The sequence below is a fragment of the Bufo bufo genome, chromosome 1, assembly GCF_905171765.1.
Source record: "Bufo bufo chromosome 1, aBufBuf1.1, whole genome shotgun sequence".
Taxonomy (NCBI): domain Eukaryota; kingdom Metazoa; phylum Chordata; class Amphibia; order Anura; family Bufonidae; genus Bufo; species Bufo bufo.
In genome coordinates this window covers 586887480-586901668 of record NC_053389.1, presented here as the reverse complement: position 1 = coordinate 586901668, position 14189 = coordinate 586887480, and the positions used below count along the sequence as shown (strand labels likewise).

At 37.4% G+C, this 14189-nt stretch overlaps 1 protein-coding gene across 1 annotated transcript in view; it reads left to right on the top strand.

The window, feature by feature from the left end:
* Window positions 1-14189, top strand: part of PLXNA4 (plexin A4) — an 810841-nt gene that overhangs the window by 739130 nt on the left and 57522 nt on the right. The window contains exons 26-27 of the mRNA XM_040413397.1: window positions 2039-2142; window positions 9433-9532. Coding sequence (XP_040269331.1) covers window positions 2039-2142; window positions 9433-9532 — 204 coding nt within the window. The remainder of the gene's footprint in view (window positions 1-2038; window positions 2143-9432; window positions 9533-14189) is intronic.

Genomic DNA, 14189 nt, shown 5'->3' with positions numbered 1-14189 from the left:
TAAAGAGTTCACAGCTGCTGTCTTCTGAGTTTGCCTTCACTGGCACTTCTGATTGGAAGGAGAGATAAAGATAATGGGATTTTTACTTACCTCTCTCTCTACAGGGTAGAGCTAAAACAGATTGGACTGGAGGGTGTCTGTATTTAGTGTCCCTGCTTAAAGGAGCTCAGTGATCTGATGACAATGTATAGGACATACTTTCCTTTTCTTCGAGTTGGTGAATATGAATATCTTGTGGAGGTCACCTTTAGCTAAGTTTTCTAAGTAGTTTATTGGATCATTCATTAGGAAGAAAGACATTATCGAAAAATAGGTGTCTTAAGTGTTCTGCTGCAATAATATATTTTTAATCAAGTCTGAAATACCATGTAACCTTGAAAGTTAAATTTAGAGAATCTTTTACCATTTCTAATAGATTTGCTGCAGCGTACCATTTGACTTTTTCTATAATATTTTAAAATGTGGCAGTAACTGCACAATCATTTGCCCATAAACTATTCTTTCCCTTTGTAATGCAAAGGATAATAATATAGTAATTGTAGTAATAGTGTAAACATGATATAAACCGGACAATGCAAATGTTAGTAGTATTAGACCCATAATATAAACCTGAACATGGAAGTGTTATTATTTCTTTTTGACTTAGCTACTGTATTTTGCTGGGTCGCATGAAGAGGTCTAGCAATGTAGTACTGGGTGGTGTGACTGGTTGTCGTGTAATCCACTGTGCTTAGCCCTGTTAAAAAAAATTGTCATATCTTAATTTAGTGTAGTTTGGACTAAGACTAGCTTCAAAGTAGAGCTTAATATCCGTCAGGTTGCTCAACTTTTTTGTTAATGGGGCCGGACGGCGACACTTTAGCTTCCAGCAATGCCAGAATGCAGAGAGATCCGGAAGGGAATAGCTGGATATTAAGCACTAGTGTGAAACTAGCCTAAGACTAGAGTATGAAATGTTGGTCTTAGTAAATTCCCCCTGAGACTATGAACTGCTCTGCTTCCCCGGCTCTACTGGGACAGTACTGCAAGGTCCACTAACTCCTGGGACTCCCAGTCTTCCTGCTCTATAATTTAGAATGGCAAAACTCTAGAAGTAACTGCTAATAACACAGTAGCAATACTAACCTCTCCACTGTGTGGTCTGTCATGTATGTGGGCTATACCTACCTGTTACATCCTCCACCATTCCAGTGCAGATGCATCAGTGGACCCTCACCATCCTTGTTTTCATTGCAGCGTGGTTGATGGTTGTAATTGCTTGTGACTACTACTGCCAATCACTGGCTGCAGAATTACAGCCATCACCATTAGAGATGAGGGAATTTTTAAAAAGTTCAATTCGGCTGATTCACCGAATTTCCCCCCAAAATTTGCTAAGTGAAATTTTGTAAGTAGCGCGTGCAATGACAGGGAGCTGCGATAGCGCCACCCCCTGTCATTGTACCCCTCAGATCCCGTGTTTATACATGATCGCGACATCTGAGTGTGAAAACAATGTAAAATTAACATTAAAAAAATTAAATCAAGTGTACTGCCTCCATTTGCGTGTAACGGGTTGGCCACCACCATCTTGCTTGAAGATCTGGCGCGAGATTACATCATCACCCCGGCCGGCGTGGTGATGTCATACGTCACTGAGCACAGGATTTTTCGGCCGAGATCTTCAATCAAGATGAATATTTTAGTTTTTTACACTATTTCAGGTTAAATCGATTCGCTAACACAAAACACGAGGAAATTCAGCTTCTAGGAGAATAAAATTTATCCTAATATTCGGATCAAATTCCACTTCGCTCATCTCTAATTATCATACCATATACTTGGGGGAGGGGGTCTGATGTTTTCTAGAGCAGCTCCACTCTCGTGAAGTGAAGGCAGTTTCGCTGCAATGCTATAAACGAATGCTGGTGTTCCTGGGGAAAACAAGAAAACTTTTTTGATATATAATAAAATCCTGCATTCAGTGTAACATTCCATTTTACTGCAACTTTTGTAAAGGTCATAGACACCGTTTTCTGATATCATTTATATTTTTCAGAATGGAGGCAAGCAAGTGGAGCTCGAATGATCTTGCAAGATGAAGACATTACAACGAAAATAGAGAATGACTGGAAGAGACTGAATGTTATTGCACACTATCAGGTTGGTGATTCATTTTCAATTTATGAAAAACACTTTTTTGATGAAAGATATCATGGTGTCTATAAAATACAGTATGTATTCATAGGGCCATGTCTATTTTGAATATTATAATGCAGGACTGTTTGTTTAATGCTACAGCAATTGCAGTACAATTTTTCAACATTTTGATAAATTATGTAAAATATTGCTCTCCACGTTAGTATTAAAAATCTGATGTCTATTATAGAACTGCGCTTTCTTCTACCGTGTGGATTATTATGTAGTTCTGCATGGGAAATGAACAATTTTGGGGCCTGATTAGAGATGAGAAAATTTCCTAAAACTTTTTTTGGGTCCGTTTTATTCTAATCGGCCAAGAAATTCGATTCAGGCTCAAATCAATTTCAACTGAGTTGCCCAGAAAATGACTGTAAAGAATCTATTCATTCACCTTTAGGCTTGACCTTTGTAATACATATTTAATGTTTTTTTACATATTATTATCATTTATTATAATATCCCTAATGATTCATAATCATTTATGGACGGTGGCCTATTTGAATCTGCTATAATTATGGATATGGAAGGGGACCTATGTAGAGGACTGCAGAATCTCAAGCAATAACACATACCTATAGCCCATTGAATGCGAACCTATGTCACAGGTGCCAGAGGCGGAACTCTCTGTGAGCCCTCTCTGTGGGCACCCACGGCCTGGAAAAAGTCTATGGTGTACCAATATGCCTTAGACTTTTCCTGCCATTCATCAGCGCAGGGCGCACTATGAACAGCACAGGCAATATATTGAATGTAGGCAGGCTATTATAGCTAAATTATAAAGTACATGATAGATATTTTATATTGGTATTCAGATTAAATTGCCGTTTTGGCACTTTGTGATAAATAAGTGGGTATTTGGTTGCAGTTTGGGCACTCGGACTCTAAAAGGTTCACTATCACTGCTATAGCCTATCCAACATGGCAGGTTGAAATGGTTAACTAAAGTTCCTGCTTCCATTTGTGGAGATTGTTAAAAGAAGTACTTTTATTATCTGATAATATGAACATTGAAAGTGTGAATGTCTTATTCTCTCTGTCATCATATATTTACTTGGTTTGAAGTTGTCATAATTATGTGCAATTAACTTGTACTCGCACTGAATATTTCATGTCATTAGATCCTTCGATGTAGGTGTACATGAAAGCACATTTTTGCTAATTCTACTTAAAGCAACTAAAGTGATAACATATTAGCGATTAAGATCAGTCTATATGCTTTTAAAATATTGAATTAATAAAAAAATTGCATCAGAATTATAAAAATAATATTAAACCTTCATATGGAGGTATGGGACATATGTTTAACTGGCCTCCCAGCGTTAATTTGCTATGGTTTTAGCCTTTTACAAGATTTAGTTGCAGATGCTAGTTTGTCTGTTAGACAGCTCAAATAAATGAGTCTCAATGTGATTTATATTTTACTAGGGAACACAGTGTTCCAAGGCATGCATATTTGCTTCCATAGTGAAGAGTAATAATTTGAAAAGTAGGAATTTGTATACTTTTATTTTTAGATTTAGTGTCTATAAACTTTTTGTATTCCACAAAGTTTGTATGTAATTCAATGAGTTTGTATTGAATGCCTCATTGTTTGGGCATCCACTTATCAAAACAGATTCAATGTGGATAAATATAAAGGTATGCATCTGGGTACTAATAATATAGATGCATCATATGTCCTATGGGGAGTAACGATGGGAGAGTCCTTTGTAGAGAAGGATTTGGGTGTACTTGTAGACAATATTAAATAACTTGTATAAATGAATAAATCCAGCTCACCAGTTCAGTCGTGCGACGGAAAAGCCAGGTCAGCTCAGCGTAAACTTCATTCAAATAAACAGATTTCCAGCACGAAGGAGATAAAATCTTGCATGTTCTTTCTTAAATATTCCAAACGTACACACGGTGCAGTGAAACAGGGTCCCTCTATGTCCCTGGTCAGACCGACATGTTTCGAGCTAGCCAGCTCTTATGCACGATCTTGAGCCACCTGGCTCGAAACATGTCAGTCTGACCAGGGACATGGAGGGACCTCTTTCACTGCACCGTATGTACGTTTGGAATATTTAATGAAGAACATGCAAGATTTTATCTCCTTCATGCTAGAAATCTGTTTATTTGAATCATATTAAATAACAGCATGCAATATCAATCAGCAGCTTCTAAAGCTAGCAGGATAATGTCATGTATTAATTAACATATTGACTCACAGGACATAGATTTAATATTACCACTTTATAAAGTTTTGGTGCGGCCTCATTGTAAATGTGACGTTCAGTATCTGTACCCAGTTCACAGAAAGTACAGTATGTCCTGAAGCTGGAAAAGTACAAAGAAGAGCTTAGTTATTAGATTAAAAAGAATTAAATGTATTTAGTCTTGAGAAGAGATGTCTAAGGAGGGACATGATTAACCTATACAAGTATATAAATTGTCCATACAAAAAATATGGTGAAGAGTAGAGCTGAGCGAACCAGACAAAATTATTTTCCTTTGAAGTTCAATTTTTTTTTGCATATATTTTACGCATAAATCCAAAGAAGAATTGTCTAGCCTATAAAGGTTGTTATGTGTATCAACTGGTCTTCATAATAGAAATAGTACCCACACAGAAGTTCCCCCAAAGGCCTTGCATTGATAAATGTGGTCCTCATCTGCTTTTTTTCTGATTAACACTTTGGCTACCTTTTCACCAGATAGATCTCCTAAGTAATGTTTAAACTGAAAGTGATACAAGAGAACTACAACATCCGACAAAACGTATTCATCTCTCAATGAAACATTTATGCTAGTTCTCTTTCTAGAAGAACAAGAAACATATCTTACTTGCCTTGTGGGGTTCTCTTTATCATTAGGGAGACCAATAAATAAGCATGTGTATTGTATGGCTTGCAAAACTACTCTTGGCTTCTAGGAAGAGTATATAACAAATTGCATATCTTAATTCTTCTGGCATTAGATAGGATATCCCCTCTTTTTTTTTTTTTGTCAGGCAAGCTAATTTGCATTTCTTTGGTTTTCTTGGAAAGATATTCAAATTAGCTTTTCTTTCAAAACAGAAAAGAATGCTCTCTCTCCAAAAAGTTTGGGTTTGACCGAATCAGTACTTTTTGAGAGTTTGGGCATAGAACCAGTTCGCTCATCCTTAGTGAAAAGCCGCTATATATAAAATCCGCTCAAAATACAAGGGGGCACTGCCTCCGTCTGAAGAAGAAAAGTTCATACTCCAGAGGTAACAAGACTTCTTTAACATGAAAGTTATGAATCTGTAGAATAGTCTACCTCAGGATCTGGTCATAGAAAGAACAAGTGACTTCATAAAGACATTCTTTCTTAGAACAGAATAACATTAATGCTTATGTCATGTGTCTGGTTTCCCAAACTTTTGCTTTCATCCACATCCTCTCCCATTCCTTGGTTAGACTTGATGGACATATTGTCTTCTTTTAACCATACTATGAAACTATGCAAGAAGTAGTCTACTCCTGAGAAGAGATGCTTGTGAAGGAACCCACTTCTCAATTGAGTGCTAAAAACACTAAAGAACTCGATTATATATTTTTTACATTTTAGTTCAATATCAAGACCTATCTCAAACAATCATGTTGCTGTAGGTAATCTGAAAGCAGTGGCTCATAAAAGCATCCATTATTACTACAGAAGTAATCTGGTTGTTAGGAAAGGTGTTAATATTAAACAGAAAAGTATAAAACATAATAATTTTACAAGAAAAGTATAAGCAATTCATTGAACATGGAGTACTTATTCTGTATTCTTACATTGACTCTTTCTCCTCTTACCTACAGTACAGAATATTGGCAATGTGAAAATTCAACATACAAAGTCCTTGCTAAATATTAAAGATAAACCTTTCTTTCTCAGTCCAGCTGTCAATCGTCTAGAATGGCCTCTCTCCCTAATGCTGCTGGCATAGTTTGTCTCCTGCTTTTGCCAGCCTAGAGCCTGATAAAATCTCACTTTGTTCATTAATGTGCAAATAATTTTGGAGATAAGCCGACTGGCCTCTAGAACAAGAGCCCTGGGTGCTGTTTTGGCACCATCATGCAATTAAATGTCAGGGTGTTGTCTTATGGCATGGGGTACCAACTAGAAATGAAAGAGCAGATTAGAAAATAATAAGCATCTGTCCTTGAAGCACAGGGGAAATACAATACTGTATGGTACAGTATATATATATATATATATATATATATATATATATGTAAAGCACACATTGTATCAATATTAAGGATAATGAATACAATTTATTGTAGTGCAGTGTAGTCCTCATTGTATAAGCCCTGTAGTACTTTATGGAACAGATAGGCATCTGGAAATTGGGTGTAAATATAATAGTTTTTTTAAAGGGGTGTTCCACAATTTAATTATTGATTCTAAAATAGGTAATCAATATCTGATCGATTGTGTTCTCACTCACAACACCCCCACTGATCAGCTGAGCCATACATTATATAGTGGCTGTGCTTGATATTGCAGCTCAATCCCATTATCTTAAACGGGACTGAACTGCACAAAGGAAATGTAACCGATGGATGTGACTTCACAGGCCTAGGAAGAGGTGGGAATGTCGAGAGGCAAATCGCCACCAGTCAGATGTTAAATCTCGATCAACTCCTTTAATTTAAAGATTGCTCAGATTATTTCATTGGATCTAGACCAGTTCTGTGGTGAAAATTGCCTGAGGAGGTGGTGATGGTGAGTACAATAAAGGAATTCAAGAGGGGCCTGGATGTATTTCTGGAGTGTAATAATATTACAGGCTATAGCTACTAGAGAGGGGTCGTTGATCCAGGGAGTTATTCTGATTGCCTGATTGGAGTCGGGAAGGAATTTTTTATTCCCCTAAAGTGAGGAAAATTGGCTTCTACCTCACAGGGTTTTTTTTTGCCTTCCTCTGGATCAACTTGTAGGATGACAGGCCGAACTGGATGGACAAATGTCTTTTTTCGGCCTTATGTACTATGTTACTATGTTACTATATCTCCTCCAATATATTGTATCTTCAGCAGACAATGTGAACTCAACAGTTTTAAGTGTGTTCAAAGGTCATCTCCTCAAATGCTACAGTAGTTATAATAAGCATGACCAAAATATAAAAATATCAATGCCACCATTCATGGAACAGTCTTCAGAACACTATACCACTTTGAATATGTATCCTCAGTTAAGATGTTCATCTGAGCTGGAGTACAGCCCCAAATGTTCAGCCATGTATACTCCTGGGCCCATGATCATCTGACATTCATGAGGCATCCTCTGGAGAAGTGTATCTTGACTAGTCTTTTATCACCTTTACGGCCAAGATAAAAACCACAGTGGGAGAATACATAAGAAGACCTATACTTGGAAATATTTTTATTATACGTTTATGTGACAAGCTTTGGCTTTTATTGTTGTATATGTTGTAATAAATGTTTGTCCAAGTATATAGAAAGATATATTTCAAAGAAATAGTATAGCAAGCTAATTCGCATGGATTATTAGGAAAAATAAAAACTATATATATTTTTGTTTTGTTTTCTGTATTGGTTAATGTTTGCTGCACATTTCATGTGCTGTATTCCCTGTGGCACAGCTTTAACCCTCTCTTCCGCTGTATCCATTGCCCTCTGCTAGCATCTTGTATATCACATATAAATGTAAAGTATTTTGTGGACTCCTTGGTTGAAACTTGGAAGCTAGCCCCTGTTGTGTGCCAACCTCTGGTGTCAGACCTAATGCTACAGTGTATTTCAGCAAGATTACATGTATTACTGCTTTCAGTCGATGGGATTATCACTTAAGCAGTAATAATATCAAAATTACATGCTTAAGCAGCCTATTATTTTCACATTTTCCTATTTAGCTCTGTATTGTAGCCGGTTCTGTTTTATTATTCATATTTTCCACATTCTGTTGCAGAGGGAGCTGTAAAATGCTCTCTTTATAAAAAATAACAGTCATAAAAGTAAAGAAAAAAATTTAATATAGACAAAATACAGAGAGTATGCGTTATATAGAGAAGTTACCAAGCATCTGTATGTAAAATTTAGATGATGGCCATTCCACAGTTACTGTAGAAATGCCATTAAATTGTGTCAGATAAATAGTGTATTTCGTCTAGGGGAAGACCCTAGCATACAGTAGATCTGGGTTTCCGGTGAGCTTCTCATGACTGCATGTTTTTTTGCATAGTGATAATAACGTATATAATGACATTATAATAGGTTATGTGTGAACCTACAGATAACACCGTCTTACCTAGATAAGTTGTGCTGCAGCTGTGTTTCTGAATGATACATATCAAACTTAAAGGGATTATCCGGTCTTCATCATCATCCTTTAAAATTCTCATTTAAGAAGCCAGCTATAATTGTTAATGTATTTATTTTACCTTTTTTGCTCCTATCTTGATTTTTGGGCTGTAGTCACATGACCATGTCCATGCAGCTCTTATTTCCTGTGATTTTATGTCCATGGGTGTGTCAAAGCAGCAGTGGGGTCAGTGATAGGAGAGTGCCTATATAACTAGCTGGGTAGCAGAAGCTATAAACCAGCTGGGTGTTAGGTGTGGCAGAAAAAGGAGAACTGTATTTTGGGTTTGATTGCATACAGCAGCAGGAAGTGCTATGTACTGGATGGAAATGAGCCACAGTGATTTGTTTAGATTGTAAAAATGATTCAGGAGAACCTAAATAAAAAAAATTAAAGAAATGTACATGAGGTAAGCAAATACGTAAACATATATGTTAAAAAAACATAGTAATCCCATAAAACCCCTTTAAGCTGGCTATAGACTTTCATTTGGCAGGCACATTCCAACCCCTCATTCTCCATACACATTCAAGGTCAGGTTGACTGAGTCTGTAGGTGTACTGAATGGTGGTTGGGTTGGTAGTGGTAGTAAGCCACTGCCAGACACCTCACCGTGAAGGGAGATTTGGGACACCACTATACACAGCAGATGGAAGGCCAGTCTTACACAAATCAATGGGTTCAGCAAACATTTGTCAAACTTGTGTAGCGAGTTATAGATTACTTAATTTTAATTTTTTGATAATAGTGCATTGCATATCATTTGTAATAATGGTGTGTGCCCTATACAGTACTGTACATGGCAAACAGTTTTCCCTTTTTACTAGCGTCAAAATAAACACAGGTAATTTTTCATATCTATGTACAACGTTTGTGTTGGATAGTTCACCAGTAAAGAAGCAATTGACTTATGATTGCATTTTCTTTCCTCACCAGGTTCCAGATGGCGCAGTGGTTGCATTAGTATCGAAACAAGTCACGGCATACAATGCTGTAAATAATTCTACTGTGTCAAGAACGTCTGCCAGTAGATATGGTAAGAAAATATATTTAGATGGGGTCGCTAGTTTGAAAAAGTCCAGTGAGTTCAAACTATTGTATTATTACAACCCAAGCTGTTCATAAGAAAAATAGTTTTCTTGGAAAAATATGGTGATATTTGCCTTAATAGTGGAAATATCCCTTTCTGGCAATAGGTCCTAGGATTTGTATTGCTTACTGTCACAGAATATGATATTCAATGATTCTTGTTTGTGAAGAAGAATAGGGATGCTTATCTTAAAGAGGATGGACCATAAACAACATTTATCACCTATTCACAAGATAGGTGTATGATCACTGGGGTTCTGACCACTGGGACCCCCACCAATTTTGAGAATAGGAAGTCACTCTTGTGAATGAAGCAGTTATGTACATGGGTGACCACCGCTCCGTTCACTTTTATGTTACTGCTGAAGATAGCTGGGCCCTGTACTCAGTGGTCACACATGCATAATACCTCTGCATTCACAGTGGGGACTTAGTGGGGATGCTAGCATTCAAACCCTCACTAATCATACATCATACAACTATCCTGTGGGTCTGTGATGGCTAAGCTCCAGCACTCCCAAGATGTACACTTGATAGAAATGAATGGAGCATGCTGGGAGTCATAGTTTCACCACAGCTGGATTGCTGGAGGTTAGCCATCACTGCTATAGGTGATAGCAGTAGTAGATGTAGGTGACATCTACTGCTATCACCTTTGTATGACACTTAACTATATCGCTAGAAAAGAGGTTCTCTTAGGGTAGACATTCATCCATTGTGAAGCAGTGCTAATCCTTATGGATGAGCAGCTTACTTCCTCATTTTAAAGCATCGAAAACACCTTTTCCTTTATCCATAGCATGGGAAATACTTTATGTCCTTATTTTAAATAATATACCTGCATAATTTGGTGGGTTTAAAAAAATTGTTGTTTGTTGCTTTGCAAAATTGTGGCATACTGGTGTTTTTTGCTTCTAGAACTTCTTGCAAGGACCTGGTTTAGGCTCTAACTCATATCCATTCAACTATATGGATAAAGTTAATAATACAATTGAGAGGAACATGTAACATTCTACCCACTGTCGGCATAGGATGTAATTGTCACATGAGATTATACTAAGCAGTTTCCCTTTTTGCTTCTTCTCTACTAATCAAAGCAAAGGGCCACTTTTTCTTAACATCATACATCAGGCATTTTCTTGTTGTAAGGGTGCCCTTATATGTACAAGCCCAGTTCATGTTAGAGCTCTAACATTCATTCAGCATACTTATGTTTTAATGGCTGTGCAGCATTAAATTGTCAGGAAGATGCACTCTGCTATTACCAGGAGAATAACCAAGTGTCCAAGCCAAGCTCAGTTTGTTGGAATATTAATTGGCTGTGACAGTAGCTATTATCCATTTTTTATTCCTCATATCAGTATAATGCTTAGACTGAGGACAGTTAATGTCAGTTTTGATGTAGATTCCGAGTTTGATGTCTAACACAAGTTTTACATCTCTCAACTCATGACTAAAATGATTCAGAAAGAATGGTGCAAAATTATAGGCTTAGTATTCATAAATCAGAGCATATAGCGCAAATTTTTTAACATGAAAAGACACAGTATCCATCCAAGTTTCATCTATACAGTACAAATGTTCTAAGTGAGTGCCATTGGTCATAAAGGCAGATGTCTAGGCGGTAGTCCAGTTCTGTGAACTCCACGTTTATCCTGTCGCTGATACTCTAAGGTCTTGATGTAGCCTACAGAAATGTAGCCTCCACAATCTGGTGATTGTGGAGACCAATGCAACATTGGTGAATCATTTATTCTGGTGCGGCTGATCCAAAGTTCCGGTACAGTTTCATTAAGGTATTGGCAAACATCCAATTGGAAATAAGGAGGAACACCATCCTATGGATAGACTACATTTGGCATTTCTTCCTTTACCTGTGGTATAAGCCATTCCCTTACCATTTTCAGGTACGAGTGGCCGCTTACAATGTCCTTGGTAAAAAAAGAAAGGATTGTACATTTTGGGGCTATTCATTTAACAGAACATGTTTACTTTGATGAGTGCTCAATAAGGGCAGAAGGGTTTTCTGAGCCCAAGATTCTAATGTTGTTTAGATTGACCTTCCCACTGAGGTGAAAGGTAGCCTCATGACTGTACACCAGCCTGTCAGTGAATTTGTCCTCTTCCAGTTGGCCCTGCAAATCAATGCAAAAGTTGTTTTGGTTTGTTGTCCGGTTTAACCCCTTCTACCCCGGGCCAGTTTTCACCCTCCTGCCCAGGCCAATTTTTGCAAATCTGACATGTCACTTTATGTGGTAATAACTTTGGAACACTTTTATTTATACAAACCATTCAGAGATTGTTTTCTCGTGACACATTGTACTTCATGACAGTCATAAATTTGAGTGAATATATTTCTCCTTTAATTATGAAAAAAATCCCAAATTTACAAAAAAAAATTGAAAAATTAGCAATTTTCTAATTTTTTATTTCTCTGCTTCTAAGACAGAAAGTGATACCTCATAAAATATTTATTACTTAACATTCCCCATACGTCGACTTTATTTTGGCATCATTTTGTATATGTCATTTTATTTTTTTAGGATGTTAGAAGAATTTTACAAGCAGATTTTAACATTTTTTAGAAAACTTCAAAAACCCACTTTTTAAAGACCAATTCAGTTCTGAAGTCACTTTGTGGGGCTTACATAGTAGAAACCCCTCATACATAACACCATAAAATACACCCCTCAAGTTACTCCAAACTGATTTTACAAACTTTGTTAACCATCTAGGTGTTCCACAAAAATTCAAGGAAAATGGAGAATACATTTCTAAATTTAACTTTTTGGGCAAATTTTCCATTTTAATCCTTTTTTTCTTTAGCACATCGAGGGTTAACGGCCCAACAAAACTCAATATTTATTACTCTGATTCTGAAGTTTACAGAAACACCCCATATGTGGTTGTAAACTGATTTCAGGGCACAAGGCAGGGCGCAGAAGAAAAGGAGCGCCATATGGTTTTTGGAAGGCAGATTTATACTGGACTGGTTTTTTGACACCATGTCCCATTTAAAGCCCCCCTGATGCACCCTTAAAGTAGAAACCCCATTTTGGAAACTACAGGATAAAGTCACAGTTTTATGGATACTATTTTGGGGTACATATGATTTTTATGTAATAGTTGACAGGCACTCTCTCACTCGGATATATGTGGATGCAAAAGTATTTATTAGACTAAAATATAGTGCACATAGATAAAAATAAAATATGTAAAATAAAATATATACATTAAAAACAATATATCCCAATGGTTGTAAAATTGAGCAGGTGAAAATAACCCACCAGTATTAGATAAAAATTTTCTCAACATATAAGTAAATATTCACATTCAAGTTAGAAAAACGCATGGTGACTCGTCATTTCATATGCACAATCGGATCAACTCAGGATCAGTTAGGTCCCATTATATGCAGGATAAAACAAATGCAGTCGACTAATTCAAGTCACAGTTAGGGAATTTTATATTCAACTGAAAAATGATGTGGATTAGGAAAGTAAATGTGCCCTATTTTAAATCAGTGCCATAATCCCATAGCCGTTATGTAGTCTACTTCAACTACTTCTGCATTTGCAGGCTGTTACTCACAGTTCTGTAGTTTACATGCAAGGAGTGAGTTACTGTGCCTCGGCATGGCGTCCAACGTGGTCACCGGCACAGATGTCTCTTACCTCCGCTTCTTTTCTTTTCGCTGTGAGCGCCACAGTTGCAGTGTTCAGCCCGCTGCTTTTATGTTGTGGCTCGGGAGTATGGTGTCCCACGTGGTCTGAGGTCAACGCAGGTAGTGTTGGGCTTTATGATTGAGGCAACATCAAAAATCAGTCCCAGATGCTTTTCAAATCGTGATGTAAATCCTCATATAGCGCTCCACTATATTTAATTCTTTCAATGCGGTCAGCACATATATACTCATAAGGGGGTCCCCAGCTCTACCAAACACGTTTCGGAACCATAACTTGTTCCTTCTTCAGTGGTAAGGACCTCCATCTTATGGGCTCCCTTATACATTGTAATCAAGATCCACCTAAACTCCGAACTGGATCTCAGTTGGGAAATAGAGTCATACATAATCACCATGTGGATTATAATTGCAAATCATATCCCCTGCAGTTTACCGTTTGTTTTCTGGAATATTAATACATATATAATTTCCATCATCTTTCAGAATTGCACATGTGGTTCTCATGCGTCTTTATTGTGCTTTATTATTTTTTGGGTTGAAAATACATTAGTGCTGCGCGAGCACCAAAGTGCCTGTGTGCTCGAGTAGAACACTTTGCGATGCTCGGGTGCTCTACCAAGCACCCGAGCACAATGGAAGTCAATGGGAGAACCCCATGCACCCACTGCTCTGAAGAGGGGAGGGTATCGGGACTCTAGTTCGGATTAGGAGTCCCTGCTCTGACTCCATATATAGCTATGTTATACGGTGTTGCTCTATTGGGTTGAGATCTGGTGACTGTGGGGGCCATTTTAGTACAGTGAACTCATTGTCATGTTCAAGAAACCAATTTGAAATGATTCGAGCTTTGTGACATGGTGCATTATCCTGCTGGAAGTAGCCATCAGATGATGGATACATGTTCTCATTCTGTTTACGC